The sequence below is a fragment of the Neofelis nebulosa genome, chromosome 8, assembly GCF_028018385.1.
Source record: "Neofelis nebulosa isolate mNeoNeb1 chromosome 8, mNeoNeb1.pri, whole genome shotgun sequence".
In the NCBI taxonomy this organism is placed as follows: domain Eukaryota; kingdom Metazoa; phylum Chordata; class Mammalia; order Carnivora; family Felidae; genus Neofelis; species Neofelis nebulosa.
Genome location: NC_080789.1, coordinates 47,224,424 through 47,248,089, shown reverse-complemented (window position 1 = coordinate 47,248,089; position 23,666 = coordinate 47,224,424). Strand labels below are relative to the sequence as shown.

Sequence of the window (23,666 nt, the reverse complement as noted above, 5' to 3'; positions counted from 1 at the left end):
CGCATGGCCCTAAGTGTGAAGATGCAGGGGGAAAAGAAAAGAGCCCTCTTCCAACTTGCCAGCAAATTGAGGAAGCTGATAGAAAACAAACCAGTGGGATCCGGTGATTACAGCTGTGGCTGCATGGGGTATGATGCCTGTGGCAGGAAAAATGAGGGGGACTTAACTGTCACGTAAGGAAGAGAAGGTTCCTCCAGACAGATGCCCCAGAGCTGCGTCTTGAAAGAAGGGGACTAAAAGGAAAAGGGCATTAAAAGAAAAGAGCATGTAGCAGCCAGTAGGTGTGATAGCACGTGGAAGATCTGGGGACTGTGTGCTTCTAAATGGCTGCATCCCACAGGAGGGGGAGGGCAGATCCTGAAGAGGGTTGTACATCATACTGAAAAGTTTTTATTTTAACCAGAAAATAGTGGGAAGGTGTTGACAAGTTACATGCTGTAAAATAATGCGAATCAAATTCTACTATAAAGTCACTGGTTTGGTTGGGTTTGGTTTTTCTTCTTCTCAACATCTGAAACTTTGATAGAACATCTGGGAGTTGAATGTGATAAAATCACCAGCATCCAGCTGTAGAGTGGACAGAAATCTCAGTTTCCTCATCTGTAAAATAAGAGATCATTTTAGGGTTGTTGTAAGAAGCACATGGTTAAAGCCCGCTAAGTATTTATTACAGTGGCTGGCATATTGTAAACACTCGATAAGGGTAAATTTGCACTGTGATCATCATTATTATAAAAATCTGAATTGGAGGGGCATCTAGCTTGCTCAGTCAGTGGAGAGTTCAATTCTTGATTTCAGGGTCGTGAGTTTTTGTCCCATGCTGGGTGTGGAGATTACTTAAAAAAACAAAACAAAACAAAACAAAACTTAAAAAAAACCTGAATCAGAGAAAATGGATTAGAATGCTAATGGTTAATTTTAACATCTAGAGTTAAGAATAATTTTCCAGATCTGCTGATTCTGAATTGCTTAGAGTAATTGGGTCCCTTCAGAGAGAACTACTTTGTTAGAGGCAGCTCTAGGAAAAGGCATTGGTTAGCAAAATGCATTGATTATGTACTTGGGGGAGGAACTTTTCTGCTGATTTTATTGTCCAAGAGAATGTAAGAAAAGAAAACTTGAGTTTCAGCAGTTGAGAGCAGCATCTGAGGAGAGCCAAGTGCTTGATTTGGGAGTTAAAAGTGGAAGAGGAAAATATCAAGGTCCATAGATAGCAACTTGGGATAAAAATTAACTTTTTTTTTTTTTTTTTGCTTGGCAGGCCCACAGAAAAAAGAGAGTATATTATGCTTTTAATTTGCTATTACATTGTATCTAATTGTTTATAATCTATTCTCATACTGTAATTACTGAAGATTATTTTTTGCTACATTTTTGTTACTGGAATATTTTCTGTAATTGTTCCAAATTGAAAGTTTGATATATGGTTTAACAATTTCACTTTGGTTGTATTAAAAATTAGGTAGATCAGAATTAGATTTACCATGTGCATAATACCATCTCTCTATTAAAAAAAAGGGCTACCTCTCAACGTTTTGTAGACTAATAGTTTTATTTTCTGTGTTCTGTTTTGTTAGTGCTCCTATATTCCTCCCTGTAAGAGAGAAAATCAGAAGAACTTGGAAAGTGTCATGAATTGGCAACAGTACTGGAAAGATGAGATTGGTTCCCAGCCATTTACTTGCTATTTTAATCAATTTCAAAGGTAAGCCAGTATTTACATGTGCATATTAAAATGGTTTGTAGCCTTTGTAGTTTATTACAAAATAAATCGTGGATTGTGCCCACTTGACAAAATATCTGGCCTGGAGATAGTCTCAACTCTTTCTAGCATGGAGTTAGGGAAGCCCCTTACTCTACAGGTGGGGAGGTAAGTGAAGAATCTGCAGGACAAAGAGAGAGAACTTGTGTCATGGCGCTACCCTCTGGATACCCTCAGAATGCGCTTTCAGATTGGAACACTAGATACTAGTGGTATTTCCTGAGAATTACAGATTAATGCACATCAACTGAACCACATGTGGATTTGCGAGCATTTGGGGGCGCAGCAAATCTTTCCTTTTCCTCTCTATTCTGATGAAGTATCACGAAAATGAGTTCACACCATGAAAACTTACTTGACTTAGAGACAACTCACATTATGCCATATGACCACAGATCGCTGGACTAGAACACTATGGTACCCACCCCAATTAATCATACTAATTTATTCATTAAACATTGAATGTTCACAACTCCTTGCAGTACTCTACTCTTAGATGTTCCGCAGTTACATTAAGCTCTCTTTTCCTCCCAGAGTCCCTCTTAGTGAAGGGCACTCCCATCCACTTGTTTACTTAGTCCTGAGAACGGTGAGTAATTCCTAATTTGCATTTCTCTTTTACACACTATAACTTATATTTGCCGTCATGCACAGTGACTCTTGTCTGCCTTCCCTCTGCCACTGTCTTACTTCAGATCCACATGATTTCTCAGCTCCAACAACACAAAAGTCTTTTAACCAGTCCTTCCACCTCCCACCTGCCCCCACTCCAAGCCCATTCCTCATGCTGCTGCCAAGGCAATTTTTCTAAAACATGAATTTAATCCGGTTACTCCTCATGGTTTTCAAAGTAAAGTCCGAACATCTTGGCATGGCACATGCATCAGGTACCTATGGTTGCATAACAAACCACCCAAAATCTAGTGGCTCCCTACCACAATGACTTATTATTTCTTACAATTCTGTGGGTTGGCTGGGAGGTTCACGTGCAGTCAGATGATGGCTGGAATAGCTGCGTGGGCCAAGATGGCCTCGCAGGCCCAGTACTTGGTACCGGTGTGGCTGAAGTGCCTCACTTCTCTTCCACTGGCTTCTCATCCTTCAGTGGGTTACGTCGCCTTCCTTACAGTATGGTAGCTTCAGGGCAGCATTTCAAGAGAGCCAGGCCCTGGCTCTGGAACTTACATAACATCACTTCTGACACATTCTATTGGTCAAAGCAAGTATGAGGCCAGCCAGATTCATGAGGTGTGAAAATCAACTCTGCTTCTTGAAAGGAGCTGCAAAGATCTTGTGGCCATATTTAATCCACCACAGCATAGGCTCCTCAGGTTCTTGCCCCAGAGTACCATCTTCCCAGCCTCATCTTTATGCCACTCTGAACTATGTGCAGTTCCCAGAATATCTTATATGTTTATATCCATGTCTCTTTATTTGTTTCTCCTGCTTCCCGACTGCCTTGATGAAGACCCCTTTTCTGAGCTGTTTTCCGTGATCTCCAAGTTTGGGTTAGTTGTATATACTTGGGATGCCATCTACTGCATGCAGACAGAAGACGGACTCAAAGTATCATAAACAATTGGGAAATTTATTTTTGCATACATTAAGAAATGCACAGGTAGATCAACATTAGGGTTGTTTGATGCAGTAACCTAACAGTGGCCTCAAGAACCCAGGTCCTTTCTGGATCTCAGATCTACTCATGTTTACGATATGCAGGCATAGCAGTGTCCGAAGGCCAAAAGAAGACTATCTCTTTTGGTATGTTTTTCTTGGAATTTGGAAAGCTTTTCTCAATTTCCCATAGCCGACCTGCCCTTAGGTATCCTTGTTTAGAATGCGTTCTCTTGCCTACTCATAAACCAGTCACAAGAAAGAACAATCAGAATGTACCACTGAGTTGGGGACCGGGCAATATCTCCCAAGCTGGATGGAGAAAGGGTGCATGCCTGAGCAGACAGGAATGAAGAAGAAGGGACGATATGTTGTGGAGCAGCCAAAAGTACCAGTTACAAGGTATGTTTTCCATGTTCTGTTTACACAGCTCTATCCTGGGGTTTGCAACCCTCATTTCACATGACTATGTCAGAGGAGCTTAGAAAAAAAAAAAAAGCACCACAAACCAATGAAATTAGAATATCTGGTGGTTGAACCTAGGCATTAGCATTTAAAAAAAATTGACTTTACGGATTCTAATATACCACTAGATTGAGAGCTACTGCATTATCCTTTCACTTATCACTCTCTACTGGAATCGTCTATATACCCATCTCCCCCACGAGACTGTATACTGGTTAATGGTGTAGCATATCCTCTTTGGCTTTATATCCCCAGGACTTAGTGCAATGCCTGGCTCTCAGTTAATAAAAGTTTGGTGAATTAATGAATGAATGAATGCAATGTGCCAGATTAATAAGGAGGAATTCTGGGGGCAGAAACTGGTTCTTATGCAAATAGAAATTTGATTTCATCAGCTAGAAATGAAAGCGGGGAAGACCTTGAAGATGGGATGGCTACACTAAAGAAACCAAGGCTTGACAATATAGATACATAAGGCGTGTAGGTTATATAATAAGGAGTGGTGAGCAGTTCTAACAAACGGGGTTTAAGTCCCGTGTCAGGCTCTGCACTGAGAGTGCTTGAGATCCTCTCTCTTCCTCTCTCTCTCTCTGCTCCTCCCCTGCTCACCCTCCCTCAAAAGAAATAAAAACTTAAAAAAATAAGGAGTGGTGAATTTGTAAGGTGGAAAGGTAGCTTGAAGTTAGGTTTCTAAAGGGTCATAAATGCCATACTAAGGAGGTCGTCTGTTATATGGGCAATGACAATTTGTGACAAGTTTTTTTTTCTTTTTTTAATCAAAGATTGACTTGAGTGGATATCTGATTTAGAAAGTAACCTGATTTAGAAAGCAATCTGATTTAGAAAGTAGAAAGGAAGGAAGGAAGGAAGGAAGGAAGGAAGGAAGGAAGGAAGAAACCGGTTTGATTGTTGAATGTGTATCGGAGGAGAATGATGGAGAGTTAAAGGCAGAGTGCTCTAGCTCAGAGACAGGCAGGGGGTTGGGGAAGTAAAGAGAATAGTGAATGAAAAAAATAACCTTTATGAGTGGCTACTGCGTGCCAGCCATTGTGAATAGCATTGCATTTAGCTCACCAAATTTCTTATAATAGTTCTAAGTACTAGCTCCATTTAACATATGAGGAAACTAAGACTTAAAGAAGTTAAATAACTTGTCCGATGTACACAGCTATTAAGTGAAAAAAAAACCCAAAAAACTGGAATCCAGTTCGTCTGATTTCCAAAGCTCCTCCTATTATCTTTCTGCTGGTCCTCATGAAGATTCTGGAGGGCCCAGATAAGGGCAGTGGACGTGGAAACAGCTCACAGAAGGGTACATCAGGAGGATGTGTGATAGTTACAAGCAATAGAACTTAATGTAAGTGCTGAGGAACAGGAAGGTGTCACATTTGCCTGGGTGTGAGAAAGGACAGTCCAGCTTTGTGCTGAATTTGAGGGACTCATATATCCAGAAGGTGCTTGAAAGAGTTAGAAATGCAGACTTTTAGTTCAGGAGTAGGAGGTCAGAGCCAGTGTTAGGTCTGGGAGTCACTGGCACAAAAGCTATTAGTGGAAGCCAAGAGAGAGAATGCACATAATAGGGGCACATAGAGAAGAGGAAGGTTGACGGTCTTGAGATCATCTACACTGGAGCTGTAGGGAGAAGGAAGGTGGAGGCAATGGCCAGATGGTGAGAGGAGAGTCAAAAGAGCGCAGTGTCTTGGAAGAGGTAATCAAAAAGGACTACTGAGTGGGGCGCCTGGGTGGCTCGGTCGGTTAGGCAGTTGACTTTGGCCCAGGTCATGATCTCACAGTTTGTGAGTTTGAGCCTCATGTCGGGCTCTGTGCTGACAGCTTGGAGCCTGCTTCAGATTCTTGTCTCCCTTTCTCTCTCTGCCCCTCCCCCACTTTGACGTGCATGCGCTCTCTCTCTCCCTCTCTCCCTCTCTCCCTCTCTCCCTCTCTCCCTCTCTCAAAAATAAACATTTCCAAAAAAAAGGACTACTGAGAACTCACTGTTTTTGGCAATCACAAGTCTGTTGGGGGGGCACCTGGCTGGCTCAGTTAGTTAAGCGTCGAGTTTGGCTCAGGTCATGATCTCGCGGTTCGTGGGTTCGAGCCCCGCATCGGGCTCTGTGCTGACAGCTCAGAGCCTGGAGCCTGTTTCAGATTCTGTGTCTCCCTCTCTCTCTCTGCCCCTCCCCTGCTCACACTCTGTCTCAAAAATAAATAAACATTAAAAAAAAAATTTTTTTTTAAAGTCTGTTGGCGATCTTTGTGAAAATAGTTTAGGTGCCGTTTCAGAGCACCAGGTTAGACATTGTTTTATATTGGCCTGAGGGAAGAATGTGAAGGCATTAATAAGTGCACAGTCCTCTTTCCAGAAGTTTGCCATGTCTGGACAAAGAGTTTGGGGAGGAAGTGATTCAAGGGAAGCAGGAATGGATTCAGAGAAATGAGACTGCTATAGACTAAAACTGAGAAAGAGACGCTGTCCTGTTGAACATAGTAATGAGGCGAAAGTGGAACACACCCTGAAGAAAATGAGACAGGATGAAATAGAAAAGATTAAGGGAGTAGTGGTATTTTTTTCTATGAGGTTGAGGCCCTGTAACAGAGAATGGGCACCAGCAGTCAAGATGGTTTGATTCTGAACCCACTACTGAATGAATCAAGTGATCCTTTAAGCTTCCTGCCCTGGGTGAGGAAGTAGTCTCAGAGGTCAGGAGCTTGTGCCTGAAGTTGGAGGTGGGCAGGGGTGGCCCCTCCCATGGCTGTCTTGAGCAGCTGGTGGTTGTCTTAACAAACTTCCCTTCTCAGGCATTTCTAAAATTTTTTTTAAAGTTTATTTATTTTGAAAGAGAGAGAGAGCAGGGGAGGGGTAGAGAGAGAGGGAGAGAGAGAGAATCCCAAGCAGGCTCTGCACTATCAGCATGGAGCCCGATGTGGCTTGAACCCAAGAAGCAGGGAGATCATGACCCGAGCCGAAACCAAGAGTTGGGTTCTTAACCGACTGAGCCACCCAGGTGCCCCTCCTCTCAGGCATCTCTAAAGGCTGCCTCCCCCAAACACAGTTGCCTCCTGTGGGCATGAATTCTGAATATCTTCAAGTCCCCACCAGGAAGGACTATCTTCCGGAATGTTGAGAACTACCCGAGGGACCCAGCCTTACATCCTATGCTAACTGTTAACTTGAGCAACAGGAAATGTTAGCCCTTCATACCTCCTCTGGAACGGTACCCATTCCCTATCCTCGCCTCCCTGTCCCATTCCCAAGCTGTCAGGGTGTAGATAGAAGTGGGGGCAGTCTATCACAACCCAGAAGCACTCGAGACATGATTTTAAACGACTCTGGGAAATCAGAAGTTGGGAGTTTGGCTCTTGCACCACGACATATGCAAGAGGAAACGAGCGATGGTTGGAGGTGTGAAAATGGCAGCTCCCCGGTGCCGTCTACTCTCAGTACACTTTTTACTACTGCTCAACATGAAATAAAAATAGATTTACTGTAGAGACTCCCAGATGCTGTCGATAAGATGAACTTTATATTTAAAGTAACCTTTAGATTTCGCTCAAATGCAGGAAATTAGGGAGAATAGTTCCCAAGAAGTTTCCATTTTCGAGAAAAGGATGGTACAGTATTTTAAAAATCGAAGACAAAGATGATTGGAGTCTCAGCTTTCACTGCTTGTCTTAATTAGGAGAGTTTCACTCAGGAGTAGAATCTGCAGTGGCCAGAGCAGCCACCAGGAACCCTGCCTGTAATGGGAGGCCAGGCCCAGGCTCACCTCTCTTCTTCCCCCCAGGAAGGAGGCCATAGAGGTGCTTGGGGGATGGCACTGGCTGCTTCCATTCATGGTCTTCCCATATAATCTTTCAGCTCATTGGTTCCCTCCGTCTTGGGGCTCATGATCTCATTCCAATGTGTGGATTTTCTTTTTACACCATTTTTACATAGATAAGGTCACATTTACCCTGCTTATACCTTTTTTTTGGACTCTCAGTCTTTCCCTGGCTTATCCTTTCTCAGGGGAACCCAACTCACACCCTCTTACCGAGTATGCTTTGAAATCCTCATTCCATTGACTGGAAACTTCTCTGCAGTCCCAGGCTTGCCATAGAATTCTCTTACTTCATCTTTGCTTGACTGGCTTCATGTTGAAGAGAGCCTATCCTTGGAAAACCATTACTCTTTCCTCAATTTCCTCTGGGTCAAAGGGCCAGGAGGAGTGATCGGTCTTTATTTTTTGAACTTTTCCTTTTACGGGGAGCAGAATGATTTCTTTTTCTTGCCAGTTTACTTTTTGATATTTTATTTTACCCTCCTAAGCGGATAGTATTCACAGAGTGCACAGAGGAGGCACATACACACACACACACACACACACACACACACACACATCAAACCAGTCCAGCCACACCACCTCAAAGTCTTGAATTCATTCTCTTGGTTCAGGCCCTCACTCTTTCTCATCCGGATTGCTGAAGTGATCCTCAACTATCCTTTCAGCTCTTGGCCTTTCTCACGTCCTCACCCATACTTCACAAAGTTTTGTTTTGCTTTATTTAAACCTCTGTTTGCTCTTGTCATAATTCTCGATTATATTTTTCTGCCTTCTTATTGTCATAGGATAAAGATTATGCCCTCCCCATTACAGCTTCAACTTCTGCTATTTAATTATGTGCCAGTTGTGGGGAAACAAAAACAGAACAGCAAGGGGAAGAAAAGCCAGCCACGAGCCATACCTTCATGGAGCTTAGAGTCTGTGGCCACAGCATCAGACAGATAATGACAAAGTAGGGTAGATGCTCCAAAGGAAAAGTGAAGGTGCTACTGTGAGATATTGTCACAAGGTGGGGAGTTTCCGAGGCCTGTACAAGTAAACCATAGCTAGGTGGAGACCAGCGGATGTTCAGGAGTTAGCTAGGTAAAAGTGGGGGGAACACTATTTCAGAACGAGACACCACCATTTGTAAAGGTTCTGAGGCAAGAAAGAGGTTGGTGAGTTTTAGGAACTGAAAGCCATCATGGCAGGGAGGCTGTGAGTGAGAGGGAGCATGGTGAGTGTTGACACTGGAGAGAGAGTAGACAGAGTTTAGGTTTCTCTTAAATGCAGTGAGTAGCCAGTGATGGGTTTGGAGGGAAGTGGTGATGTGATCTGATTTAAATGTTTCCACTTCTATTCAGCTGCTCCATTTACCTCAGAGAACTTTTTGTTTCCCATGCACGCTAATGCCTCTGCCCCAGTCCCTTCCCTCTTCCCTCACCTGAGGACACCTTCATCATTTTTTCCACTTCTAGGATTCAGCAGAGCGCAGCTATGTGGAAGGAACCCTGGACTTAGCCACTTCCTAGTGTGTGTGGTCTTGACTATGTTACTTTAACCTATCTGTGCCTCACTTCCCTTTGTAGAAGGAGGAAATAATAAAGTTACTGTGAGGTTATTAATGAAAGGCCATGGGCCTTTCCTGTAAGAGCATTTGCTATTATTATTTTTGCTGCTATAAATAAGATTTTCCTCAAATGTCACTGTGTAACCTTCTCTTACCTTTTCGAGTCTAATTAATTCCTTCCTCTTCTGTGCTTCCACACCACTATGGTGGCTTTTATCGCACTGTTATGGACTTAGTTGAATATGTGCCTTTCTCCCTCTATAGATGACTAATCCCTTAAGGACAGCCATGATGTGGGATCAGGCATCTGGGTTTACATTTCTCCTCTACCAGTTATTAACTGTGTGACCTTGGGTAAATTGTACAACTTTTTTTTTTTTTTTTTTTTAATTTATTTTTGGGACAGAGAGAGACAGAGCATGAACGGGGGAGGGGCAGAGAGAGAGGGAGACACAGAATCGGAAACAGGCTCCAGGCTCCGAGCCATCAGCCCAGAGCCTGACGCGGGGCTCGAACTCACGGACCGCGAGATCGTGACCTGGCTGAAGTCGGACACTTAACCGACTGCGCCACCCAGGCGCCCCAATTGTACAACTTTTTGATCTTGGTTTCCTTATCTATAAAGTGAGGACAACATTATCCATCTGAAGGATTTTGGGGGGTCAAGGTCATGTCTGCACAACAGTGAGTACTTAGTAAATGTATGTGTTTCTTTTTCCTTGCCCGGCAAATTTCTAACTACCAGGGTAGAAGCAACTATTCAGTGAGTTGTCTGGTTATTCACTGCATTCAGCTGTGAGGCATGGAATGAATAAACAATACGGATTTTTTTAATGAGTAAAGCAATATAGAACACACACACAAAACAACTCACAAGAAGAGATTTTATTGTTAAATAAAATAAATATCTCGTACTTCTGATACTGGACAGATAGATCCTAATTTTTAAGAGATCATTGAAAGTATGTTTGTCCTATAGTATATGTGTTTAAATTAAGTTTACCCTTAGCATTTTAGAGGAAGATGGACATTATGGCCTGACCTGAAATTGAGGAGAGTGCTCTTTAGAACACAGTTTGAAAGCCATTAATATAGAAGATTAAAAGCAACCAATTAGACTAGGACTGCTCACTTACTTAGGGCTTAGTGTTCTTATCTATAAAATTTGATAGACTGATAGATTAAATGATCTCTAAGATTCCCTTAAGCTCTTGAATTTTATGGTTTTGTGATTCTCTGATTTTGAGGGCTTGTACAATTACAACAGTTTAAGATGCTAGATAAAATCCAAATGGTGAAAGAGAAAGAAATTTAGCAAAGGACTAAGTGGTTAACTGTCTGGAGCCATTTAATGGGGGAGGAGACCGTCTTCCTACCTCCACAATAATTGAGTTTCATAATTATGACACTGAGTCATTGAAAAAGGTTAAATTTGGTTCAGTGTACTCTCCTTAAAAGGTAAGGAAATGTGTAATGCATTTTTGGAAATATTTTTACCAATAATATTTTAGCACTGTTGTTAGTTTTTATTCAACTTAAAAGGTTAAACTTCAGTTATTTGGAAAACTCACTTATGTGAGTATTCACTTTCTCTCCCCTAGAAATAAACAATATCATTTTAGGGGCAACAAAGATCTTCTTGCTACAAAATAGCTCATCATTATTATATCATGATTTTACCCTTTTCAGTGTCCTAGATTTCATCCATCAAATTACCACCACTTCAGTCATTTACTCTTTCATTTATTCAACAGGCATTTATTAATCACCTGCTATGTACCAGGCAGAGGTGGTCAAAGATAAGATAATAATACTTTATAGGAACTCACTGACTAGTAGGAAAGACATTTATGTAAATAAGTCATTGGAATACAGTGTAGTAAGTTCTATAATAATGGGGAAATATCTATCTCTATCTCTATCTCTATCTCTATCTCTATCTCTATCTATATCATCTATCTTATGAAAAGTTTGGGTTGAATTTTAAAGAATGAGTAAAACTTTTCGAGATGAATGAAGGCCAGGGAAAGCAATTTCAGGGAAAATGATAGCATGTTCAAAAGCATTAAGATTTACAGTATCACGGGCAACTGGAAGAATATGTAAGGAGCTTCATATGCTTGGAAAGTACATTTAGGGGGAAAGTATAGATGAACCTGAAGAGGTTGAATCATATATGCTAAGGGTTTGAGACTTGATGTGTGGTGGAAGAATGACAATCACATTTGTGTTTTAGAAAGACCCATTTGGTGGCTATGTGGAAGATGGTTTTGTACCAGCCTGGACAAGGGGTGAAAAGAGCTTGGGCAAAGGTGAAATTAATGGAGGAAAGAAGGGAGGGAATGGACACGAGACTTTAAGGAAGTGGAATCCACCAACTTACAGATGCGCATGTTGCATGGTAGGGCTGCAAGTTAAGAAGAGGAGGGAATTGGATGACTCTGGCTTTCTGTCCTGGGTGACTGTTGGAGGCAACATCAACTGGGCGTTTCTGGGAAAGCTTCTTCTTTCCTGATATAAGTACTACTGCCTCCTTTTTCCACTCCCTTTGTTCTGGCAGAAAAGTGGAGAGATGTGGCTTGATGCCAGGAGTGCAGAAACCATTGGGCAGCTTTGAGGTGATAAGCATGAGGAAGGACGTCCATGTGTTGAGGAGAGTAGAGCAAAAAGATAGAAAGAGTCAGCCTTCTGGCACCATCATTGAGCAGCTGCCCCTTCCCTGGCCTGCTGACCTCTGGATTTCTTGTTACGTGAGACAGACACCACTTACATGCATGTATACATGCCTCTACGTATAACCAATATGGTAAAAAACAATTGGTCAATTGTAAGTGAGTCTTGCAATGTCTTTGCATTTGTTTTTGACTTCTGAGGCCCTAAAACCAGATTTCTTTTAATATATTTATATGATGAATTTGTTTCACTGGCTTCTAAGTTTTCCTTTGGTTTTTTATAGGACAAATTACTAAAAGAAAAAGCCTCGTCTTTACTGGCAGATCTCTTGGGATACAGATGGGGGGAAAATGTGTATATAAAGATAGGAACTGATAATTTGAACAAATTCCATAGGGAAATTTTATTGAGTTGTGGATGAATTACTAAATACTAGACTTGATATTTGGTAAAAATGCAATTTTTAATAGAGCTTTTTACTTTGGGTTACTATTTACTCTGAAAAGTATTTCTTATAATGTACCATTAAAGAAGAGACTGGTTCTGTAGTAAAATTTTAAAAGAACATATTGGCTTTCTCTTTAGACATTGAATCCAGTGATATAGCTTGAGTCTTAAAGAATAAAACAGTGAATCTGGAATCTTACCCAAATTGAATCTTTTCCATATACATTTGTGTCTAGTTACATATTAAGGGAGATTACATCAGAATTGAAAACTCTCTCTAGTCTCAAAATTTGTACTTTTTAAAAAAAAAAAAAAAGCAGTGATTGCTGTGGCTTCTCCAAGTATGCCACGGGATACGCGTAGAATTCATCGCAGAATTTTTTCAAAGTCTGACATCCCAAAGGCTGTCCATGACTTATAAACCTGAGGGTCTGTTTTCTGATGGTCATTCAAAGTGTTTTTATACTTGCAGATTAATCTTCTAACAGCTTTTATCATGTGGCAATAAAGTGAAGACTTTGATGTTATTAAATCACTCTTCATTTAAGACTGTGGATGCAGCCATCAAACAAAGCTCCGGGGGAATCTAGGAGGAAAACTACAAGAACCGTAGGACAAGTAGGTCACAGAGCGCAGTGCTGTCAGAGGGGTGGAATGCAGGGCAGGGCTGTGCGTCAGGAGACTTCAGTTCTAACCATAGCTCTCTTCGTGACCGTGTGTGTGACCTTGGGCTACTTACTGACAAAGCTTGTGCCTCAGTTTCGTCTAAGATAAGATGGGGCCAGAACTAGCTTCTGGCACAGGTAGAGGGTATCCAAACCTGGGTAACAATCTAGTCATTCACTCCAACTCAAAGTGAATGCCTGCCACAACATTTTTTTGAAAGGATTTTCCATTTTCTACTTGAACATGGTGACCATGGACATCACCTCTCCCTAAAGAAGCCCATTCTGATTCCAAACATTTTTATTTTTTTTAAGTTTATATATTTATTTTTCATGGGGGGGGGGGGGAGAGGGCGAGAGAATCCCAAGCAGGGTCCACTGTCAGCATTCGATGTGGGGCTTGAACTCACAAACTGTGAGATCATGACCTGAGCCAAAATCAAGAGTCGGATGCTTTACCAACTGAGCCACCCAGGAACCCCTGCAAACAATTTTAATTGTCAACAACTCATTTGGGAAATATCTAGCATAGGCACCTTCATAGCGACAGAAAACAGATTAGAGGTTGTCAGGGACTGGGGGAAGGGGGAAATGGGAGTTACTGACTAATGGCTATAGAATTTCCTTTTGGAGGGATGAAAAAGTTTTGGAAATCGTTAATGGTGACACTTGCACAACATCATGAATGTAATTAATGCTACTAAACTATATATTTAAAATGGCAGATTTTATATCATATATATTTTACCACATTACCAAGATGAAAAAAATTTCATCTTGGGTAGTGCTACGGTCTCAGTTGGAACATAGAGCATATTATCCGGGTTTTACAGCAGAAGAAACAGTCTTTAAGGTCACATGGCCAGAGAGGAGCAGGCTAAGATCTGAACCGAGACCCTGACCCTCAGACAGTAGATGTTCTCCGGTCTATGCTGCCATCACTGTTGTCATTGTTTACGATGCTCTTCTTACTGTGTTTGAAGCTGGCCTATACAGGGGAGGCTAGAACATTTTTGCTACGATTGTTAAATCTAGAGACTAAAGTCAGTTAATGGGGCCTGACATAGCATTGTTTTGGCAGCCACAGCACATTGTTGGTTCATGCAGAGCTTATAATTAATCAAACTTACTCCTCCCACATCTGTTTTATATATGCTATTCTTTTTTTTTTTTTTTTTAATGTTTAATGTTTATTTATTTTTGAGAGATAGAGCATGAGCGGAGGAGGGCAGAAAGAGAGGGAGAGACAGAATCCGAAGCAGGCTCCAGGCTCTGAGCTGTCAGCACAGAGCCCATCACGGGGCTTGAACTCACGAACGATGAGATCATGACCTGAGTTGAAGTCGGACGCTCAACTGACTGAGCCACCTAGGCACCCCTATACATGCTGTTCTTAAAACAGGTTCCCCTTGCCCCCGCCATTTCTAAACTTGTGAGAATGGTGTTGTGGATTGAAATGCAAGAATTTAAAATCTATCCTTGTTTAAATATATATTGTTGCTTTTTCTGATTGTTCCACTCTCTTGTGGTTATTTTGAATCTTGATTCTGGCACATACCATATTTATTATTTATTTCATCATAAAATGTTATCGTAATTGTAAATCAAAATGACTTCGAGTCCCTTATCCAAGTTATTGGTAAAAATACCGGAAAGGACTGGGTCACAGACAGACACCTGACTGTTTAGCTGCTAGTCTTCCCCTGGCCTTACTCAGTAGTGACCAACACCTTCCTAGACTGTTTACTCTGTTCCAGAAACTGTTTAAATGCTTTATACACTGAATCTCGTTGAGTCCAGACAACACCCCTAAAAGGCATTACTGCCATAATCCTCACTTTAAACATGAGGGAATGAAGCACAGAGGTGTTAATCAACTTGCCCAAGTCACATGGCTGGCAAGAGGCAGAAGCAAGATTCAGACCTATGCACTGTACTTCCAGAGTCCGTATTCTTAAACACTCTGCTGTACTGCTGCCGATATCAGCCCAGGATTCCAGTCCATATGAGATAGGAAAATGTAAGGGACTCGATCAATTCTGATCAATGAAACTACTATAAGATTCTTTGAATGTACCGTTGGTGGCAAAATAATACGCAATGCCAAAGGATTTGGGCCTTTGTATACACCGTGTCTTCTCCCAAGAAACTTAGATTCTAAACTCCTGTTCTTTCATGTCTTCTCAAAAGATACGTCTTTTTATTTCCCAGGCACGCTTAAGTACTCCCCTTTTATTACCTGTGCCCTATGTACAAATGTTCATTACATTTTGAAGTGCGTTTCAACGATAAGCAAACGACAAACGTTTACAGAGCACCTAGCATGCGTGCCTGGCATTGTGCTGGGTAATGGGACTACAGACATTAGCAGACAGTGTTCCTGCCGTCCAGCCTATAGCCAGCCAGCAAGAGCCACCGCATAAGCATAGCCCTGGTGCCTGCCACGTTGTAGGTGTTCTGCAAGTGTTGTGGAATGGCTAACTGGAAGAGAATGAGAACCAGGAAGATCTTGTAAGATGCTCAAATGTGCATCTTTAAACTGCTCTTGTGCTTTAGATTAAGAGAGGACTTTTTTTTTAATGTTTATTTTATTTTATTTTATTTTATTTTATTTTATTTTGAGAGGGATAGAGTACATCAGGGGAGGAGCAGAGAGAGAGAGGATGAGAGAGAATCCCAAGCAGGCTCTGTGCTATCAGCGCAGAGGCTGACCCAGGGCTTGAACTCAAGAACCGTAAGATCATGACCTGAGCCAAAATCAAGAGTCAAACGCTCAACCGACTGAGCCACCCAGGCACACCAAGAGAGGACTCATTTCGACCATCATGGCTGTTTACTTAATGAAATTGTAGGGTCTCTGGCCTTCATCTTGGTGTTTTGGTCAGCTTAGGCTAAATTATGCTGTGGTAACAACATGAAAATGTGTGTAGCTCATAACAACGAGCTACCTGTCTGTCTTGGGTTATTAGCAGCTTTGCTCCATGCTTCAGGACCTTGAAGGCCTAAAGGATTGGCCGCTATCTGGGACATTAATATTAGTCTCATGGGAGAGGAAAAGAAAACAAATTTCCATAGGAATACCCATGCCTATAATTTTTAGTGATTTTCAAACTCTTTATCATGTTTAGTCCAACAATCTGATGGCTATTTACATGTATTTTCTTGAGTTTTGAATATTGCATGTTACCACAGTAAAGTCAAGTTACTGGCACATCCAAGAGAAACTTTGACATTGACTGACAGGGTCTTTTTAATTACTCAAATTTAAAAAATTCTGTGGTACTGTAAGTCATCATTGTGTTACACATATTTCTCCATACAACTTCTGTTTTCTAAATAGTGATTTATCAATTAGGAAAAGAACTTCGCAATTAATTTGACTACTTTTACTGTGTAGAAGTATTTCAGTATATGTTCAATGTACTTTTACCAAGAGAAATAACCGCTTAACAGATTATAACAAAAAAGAAGATAGAGCTATTTTTCATGTACTCTTTACTATACATTTCAGGAGTTAGGATGAATGATTCATTGCTAACATATTTCTATCTTCCTACATGCAGCAACAAAGCATATATATGCTAATTTTCTAATTAAAAACCAATAATTTGGTGCATAATACATTTTAATAAAGTGGGTTCTTAACAATTGGGAAACTTATAGAATGATGATATTGTAATAGGAGGTAGCCCTGTTTCCTTTAAGCTTTTCCCTTGAGCTTTCCTTTGAGCTTTATATAAATAAAGAAGAAACGCAATTCACTTTTCCGCCACCCAGGATACATTTTTCAGATCTTCTCTTCGGAGCTGCCAAAATAATGGAGCCATGCTGCTAGGAGAGGTGTGTGAAAGAAAATAGACTGTGGTAACTGGCTAATTTTCTTCATTGAAGATCTAATCATAAGGAATTGGTCTTCACCAAATCAGACATTAATGATGATATCCTAGGAGTATGTTGTGGGATGGGACACAAGATCTTTTTCAGAGGTTTGGGGAAATACAGAAGGTCTCTTCACCTGCCTGGGCTGTTTGGTATTGACTTCACTAGGCGCTGGCTGCCTTTGCTAGTGTGCTCAATGTGGGACAGCGCTATGTGTGGGAGCAGCAGGGAAAAGCATCTAAGTGGGGGTGGGGCAGGTGAATTGAAGGAGGAACCACCAGTGACAGTAGTTAGGTGCACAGGAGATGATGGGACAGGCTAGCGATAGATACTTAAATAACTAAGCAGGAAGAAAAGAAAGTTTAAAATGACAAAGAATAGTGAACATGGTCACTTTCTCTTAGAAATGTTCTGAAAATAGTTGTCACGATCTGTAAGAATACAAGCAGATACATATGACTGTTGATGCAAATAACTCTATGGTGTTTACAATTTCAAACAAGTATATGTAGACTTTGAAAGAATTCCTATGAAGTCTAAGATCTTCCTTTCCCCCCCTCCCCCTCCCCCAGATTTGCTTACCTAAAACTCTATGGCTTTGGATTTTCATCCCCTTCTTATTTTCTTTTAAAGTTTCTTTATTTATTTTGAAAGAGAGAGGGGGAGGAGCAGAGAGAGAGGGAGAGAGAGAATCCCAAGCAGGCTCTGCACTGTGAGTGCAGAGCCTGATGCGGGGCTCAAACCCAAAAACGGTAAGATCATGACCTGAGCCAAAGTCGGACTCTCAACCAACCAAGCCACCCAGGCGCCCCATTCCCTTCTTGTTACACTAACATTTATGGAGTTTTCACTTTGAGCTTAGCACAGTGTGCTGCTCTTCTAGGTGTGGGGAACCACTGGGTAAAAAATCCAGGCTTTGTGGAGTTGGGCAGACCCACTGAGACCACGATTCTTTGTGGGGGTATTTGCATTTGAGTCATGAGTGGGTGAGGGGGCCCTTATTGTTCCGACCCTACTGATATTTTACTAGTTAAGGAGGGCCTGCCATCTTGATTTTACGTCAAAATCACGGGGAACGTGTTTCTCAACCTCCTTTTTTAAATGCCACATTTCAACTGCACACAATGTGCCCAGTATTGTTCAGATGGTAAGAAGACACGTTGACATTTGGGGGGATTCCTTACCCGCCTTATTTCCTTGAGAACCAAATTCTGAAGCTCTTGCCAACTTTACAAACACCCAATGGAATCCCTGCTCATATGCATATTTTGGGTGCATCAGTATGTTTGTCATTTCTCCCTGGAAACGGTTTCTCACGCCCACGTTGCAAGTGTGTGATCTGTGATTATATCCTCTGCTAGTTTGCAGTGTCCTCTTTGCCTGGAGCAAGGGCTGAGAACATGATTTAGCTTAGAGAGATGATAGAAAATGTGGTTGTTAAAGTGATCTTTCAGACAAGTCTTTTTATATGTGTGCAGTTACTATGCTGGGTGCAACCCATGACTTCCTTCTCCTGAAACAGTGAAGTAGGTTTGAACATCAGGATCTTAGGATCATGGTTATTGAATGGATATAGAAGACACTGGCTCAACTTTTTGAGCCCTTGGGTATCATCTTATGTAATTTCAAAGGGGAGCCTCTACCCTGTTTGAAGATTTTGAGAAAAAAACACATAATTACTTTGCTCGGTGACTAGCCTTTCATTGTGTGCAGGCTTTTCTATAATTAGAGCTTCTCTCTTCTACTTTGGTTTTGGCTTCACAAAGTGAATAAGAGGCCCTGTTGTTTTGTCTTGAACAGTGAGGAGAATGTTGGGATGTCATGATTTAATTAGTGCTGTTGTTTCCAGTCTCTTTCAGCCCTAGCTTGTTGAGGAAGTCCCTTCTGTATCACCATATTCTCAGATATGCTAGATTACAGTGTGTTTCCTTGATGTTTAAGAATTAGTTCCGCTACATAAGGAATTGAAAAACAGAAGGGCATTTTGAGCATTAACGTCATAAATCAAACATTTTCCATTTTCTGGGGATGTTTCTCCAGGAATAGGTATTGCTGAGATGGAAAATGGGCTCTGAAAGACTTCCTTTGGGAACATAATGGCCCACCCTTAAGCTTCCCCACTTCTTGCTAAAATCTGATTTAATAATGCATTTTCAATCTTCAAATATGAGAAAAAATAATTGTATGGGATAATGTGAGTTTTTAAATAGTAAAATGGATTAAAGAAATTATAAAACTGTTTTTATAAAATAGAAATAAAAAGATCAGAAATCAACAGTATTAAAATGACATGAAGATCTGGCTAAACTATATACTTATTACTTCTCTTTCCACATGTGGAAATTCTACCTCACTTTTTAAATTCAGAATTTAAAAAAAGATCTGAAGGATAGCTAATGGAGAGAAAGTTTGGGAAGGTCAAACTTACGATGTAGCATATGATTGTGGTTAAAATTAATACGGAGAACCATTAGTGACATATTGTTTCGTGAAAGATCTGAGTAAAAAAGAATCAAGAATCTTTGAACACTTGGTAAGGAATAAAATTTAAAAGGGAATTGCAAAGATGTACTACTAAGACAAAAAGTAAATCCTGTAGTAAACAAGGTGTCCATTCCTTAGGGAGGATTCCAGTGATGTATTGTATTAAAATTTTCAAAGTTCCATGACTGATTCGATTAGGGGCAGCAGGTGGTAAAGGAAGTAGTGGAACTCTAAGCAGGCAAAGGCACAACGGAAGGAAAATGTTGCGGATGAAAAAAAGAAAAGTGTTAATATCTCTGGGCAGGTGTGTTTTATAGTGAATGCCTTTATCATAATAAAAGGACAGATGTTGGGAAAAGATCAAAAAGGTTAACATTCTTTAGCCTTGATTTGTATCTTTAATTGAAGTAGAGTTGACACACAATATTGTATTAGTTTCAGGGCACAACATAGTGTTCCCACAATTCTATACATTATGAAATGCTCAGCACAGTAAGTGTCCTTACCATTCGTTGCCATACAAAGTTATTACGACATTATTGACTGTATTTCTTGTGCTGTGCTTTTTCATCCTTGTGACTTATTTATTGCATAACTGGGAGTTTGGACCTCTTAGTATTTTTTTTTTTATAACTCAGGTGGGGATAATAGAAAGGAGTTTATCATCTAGTGCTTTTTTGGGGGGATGCTTCTGTTGATGGTTTAATTGTGAATGACTAATTAGGGCCAGGGGTAGAAGACTTGTGTTAGTAAAGAACTATTTATAATATAAGATAGTAGGTTATGGTAGTGTGGTTGTCTAAATACTAGCTCCCAAAGATGTCCACATCCTACTCCCCATGGATTTGTGTCAACATACCTTATTACCTTACATCACCATAGATGGTAAAAAAGACTGCAGATGTGATTAAGTAAAGAGTTTTGTTATGGAAAGTTACACCCTAAATGTAATCTCAAGGTCTTTATAAGAGGAAGAGAGGAGGGGTAGTGGATGTGATGATGGAAGCAAGAGTGATTCCAAGAAGGGGCCATGAACCAAGGAATACAGGAAACTTCTAGAAACTGGAAAAGGCAAGGAAATAGATTCTCTTCTAGAGCATCCAGAAAGAACAGTCCTGCCAATACCTTCAGATTTCAGACTTCTGACCTCCAGAAAAGTAAGAGAAGAAATTTGCATTGGTTTAAGCCACTAAATTTGTTACAGCAGGAGTGAAAATATACAGGCAGTAATTTATAGAGAGGTCTAACAGGTAGTAATTTATAGAGAGGTCTCAGCGTAGCTGACTTTTACAATGAATGTCTGTGAGCTTTCCTTCAACTCTTAAGCTTTGAAAATGCCACAAATTTTCAAAATCTCTGGTTCCGTGTTGTTACATTCTGTGGGTAGACAAATTCATCTCTCCCAGGTTAGGAAACTTGGATATGGGCTTTATTTAAGGCTATAATGAAAAAACTCATTTCTCTCCCCACTGTGTGTCTTTACTCCTCATACAGAACACTTCACTTCTTTTTTTTTAACATGAAATTTATTGTCAAATTGGTTTCCATACAATACCCAGTGCTCATCCCAAAAGGTGCCCTCCTCAATACCCATCACCCACCCTCCTCTCCCTCCCACCCCCCATCAACCCTCAGTTTGTTCTCAGTTTTTAAGAGTCTCTTATGCTTTGGCTGTCTCCCTCTCTAACCTCTTTTTTTTTTTTTCCTTCCCCTCCCCCATGGGTTTCTGTTAAGTTTCTCAGGATTCACATAAGAGTGAAACCATATGGTATCTGTCTTTCTCTGTATGACTTATTTCACTTAGCATAACACTCTCCAGTTCCATCCATGTTGCTACAAAGGGCCATATTTCATTCTTTCTCATTGCCATGTAGTACTCCATTGTGTATATAAACCACAATTTCTTTATCCATTCATCAGTTGATGGACATTTAGGCTCTTTCCATAATTTGGCTATTGTTGAGAGTGCTGCTATAAACATTGGGGTACAAGTGCCCCTCTGCATCAGCACTCCTGTATCCCTTGGGTCAATTCCTAGCAGAGAACACTTCTAACACTTCTCATCACCGAATGTGTAGGATTTTTTTTTTCCCCATACCAAGTGATTCTCCATAATACCAGCCGGGTGTTCTACAATGTAAATCAGTTCTGACCCTATCTACGGGAAGATAGTAATCAGATCCCACAGGTAAAGGGTTCAGTCCCAGAAGACTGCCCCCCGACTTCAAACTCCAGTTGTAAGTATTGGGTCCCTAGGTTACCCACAACTTTTGTCCAACGTGGCTACAGATTGGAGGATCCCATGACTTCCCCCTCAGTTTGGATTAATTTTCTAGAATGGCTCACAGAATTCGGGAAACACGCACATTTACTAGTTTGTTGAAAGACATAACAAAGGATACCTATGAACAGCCAGATAAAGAAATAGAGTGAGGGCTGGGAGGGCTCCCAGTGTAGGAGCTTATGTCTTTGTGGAGATGGTGTGCGTCACCCTTCTGTTGTGCATGTGTTCACCAGACGAGCTCACTGAACCCTGTACTGTTGGGATACTTATGGAGGCTTTATCATGAAGCCATGATCAATTATGAACTCTGTTTCCAGCACCTCTCTAGAGAGATGGGAGATAGAGGGAGGGCAGTGGGGCTGAAAGTTACAAGCTTCTAACCATGGCTTGGTCTTTGTGGAGATCAGCCCAGCCGCCATCCAGCAGCCCTTCACGTGCCCTCCTAGAGTCTCCTCATTAGAACAAAAGATGTTCCTAATTCTCTTATCACTTAGGAATTTTGTAGGGTTTTAGGAGCTGAGTTCAGGAACCAGCGGCCAAGACCAATTCAGATGTGTCTTACTATCTCACAGAGGCTGTCTATGTTGTACATGGTTTTATAGAAAAATGCTTTCCACAGAAATACCCTCATTTTCTCTCCTGAGAAGGGTTTTATTTCCCATTTTACAAATGAGGCAGCTGAGGTGTAGAGAGATGAGTGATGGGCCCTAAGTCAGTGGAGACTCAGAACTCCTACCCGCTGTGTTAGGAAAATCCAAATCTAGTGTTCTCTCTGGGGACCCACAGCTCCCCCATTAGACCTGTGCGTCTCTGTCTGGAGATCTCATTGTGTTGAGGAAGCAGTGATGATGTGATGAAAATTTCATAGAGCCCTATTCTTTCCACTTTAATGAGAAAAGGAAAGGTGGGAAATCAGTCCTGTTTTGGAAGTAGAAATACTCTTGCCTGTGGTTCCCCTGTAGCCAGTAGAGGAAGTCCCTTAGACATGTCATCTCTTACCATCTCCCGGCTGTCCTGGGTTTGTTTCAGCTGTCCTGGTTTGGGTCATAATGCATTTTAATAATAACAAATTTGTTATTAAAATAAAATGTTTTATTTTGACTAATAATATTTTAAAGATGAAATAGAATAGAAAAGTATTTGTCGTCCATGGAGAAGAAAAATGAGAGCTGATCACTTGTGGGTTCTCTCTGTGAACACTGTGTCATTTGTCCTAAGAAGGGAGCCTGTCTGTTTTTGTTCTGATTCTTCCTTTAAACCCAGCTCTAATTACCTTTTTCATTGTCTGCAGCATTTCTCCCTGGCTTCCTCTTGTTCCGATTTTGTCTTCCTGACTGTGTGCCTGTAGCTTCGTGTCACTGCTGTTTATTCACCCTTGGTTCTGCGCCCTCCCTTCCATCTCTCTTTAATTTTTTTAATGTTTAGGGCCAGAGAGAGGGAGAGAGAGAATCCCAAGCAGGCTCCACGCTGTCAGCACAGAGCCTGACACGGGGCTCGAACCCATGAACTGTGAGATTGTGATCTGAGCTGAAATCAAGTGTCAGACACTCAACCGACTGAGCCACCCAGGCGCCCCTGGAGTGTTTTTGGCTTACAGAAATCTTTACGTTTCTCTTGTTGGGTCATCTGTCTTTTCTTAATGGCTTTTGCATTTTATTTCTTACTTAGAAAGTAGGGTAATCAGAAATTTGCCAAATTTAGCAAATTAAAATATAAGACACCAGTTAAATTTTAATTTCTGATTAACAGTGAATAATGTCTTAGTATAAGTAAATATAAATAGAATACTTGGAACATACTAATACAAAAAAAAAATTGAAACCCATTTTTTTTTTCTCATTCCAAAGTTATTTTCTATAACTCAGGTGTTCTTCTAGAGCATTCATGGTTTGTTTTGTACAACTAAGTTTTTGATATGTCTGGATTTTCTTTTTTTGTTTTCTTTCTCTTTTTTTTTGGAAAGAAGAAGATGGGGAGCAAATGTTTTTTTTTCTTCAAATGGCCAGTATTGTCCCAACAC

The 23,666-nt window shown here is 40.9% G+C and overlaps 1 protein-coding gene across 1 annotated transcript in view; it reads left to right on the top strand.

Moving 5' to 3' along the window:
* KCNMB4 (potassium calcium-activated channel subfamily M regulatory beta subunit 4) overlaps nucleotides 1–23,666 on the top strand; it is a 62,424-nt gene that overhangs the window by 26,232 nt on the left and 12,526 nt on the right. The window contains exon 2 of the mRNA XM_058682164.1: nucleotides 1,578–1,705. Coding sequence (XP_058538147.1) covers nucleotides 1,578–1,705 — 128 coding nt within the window. The remainder of the gene's footprint in view (nucleotides 1–1,577; nucleotides 1,706–23,666) is intronic.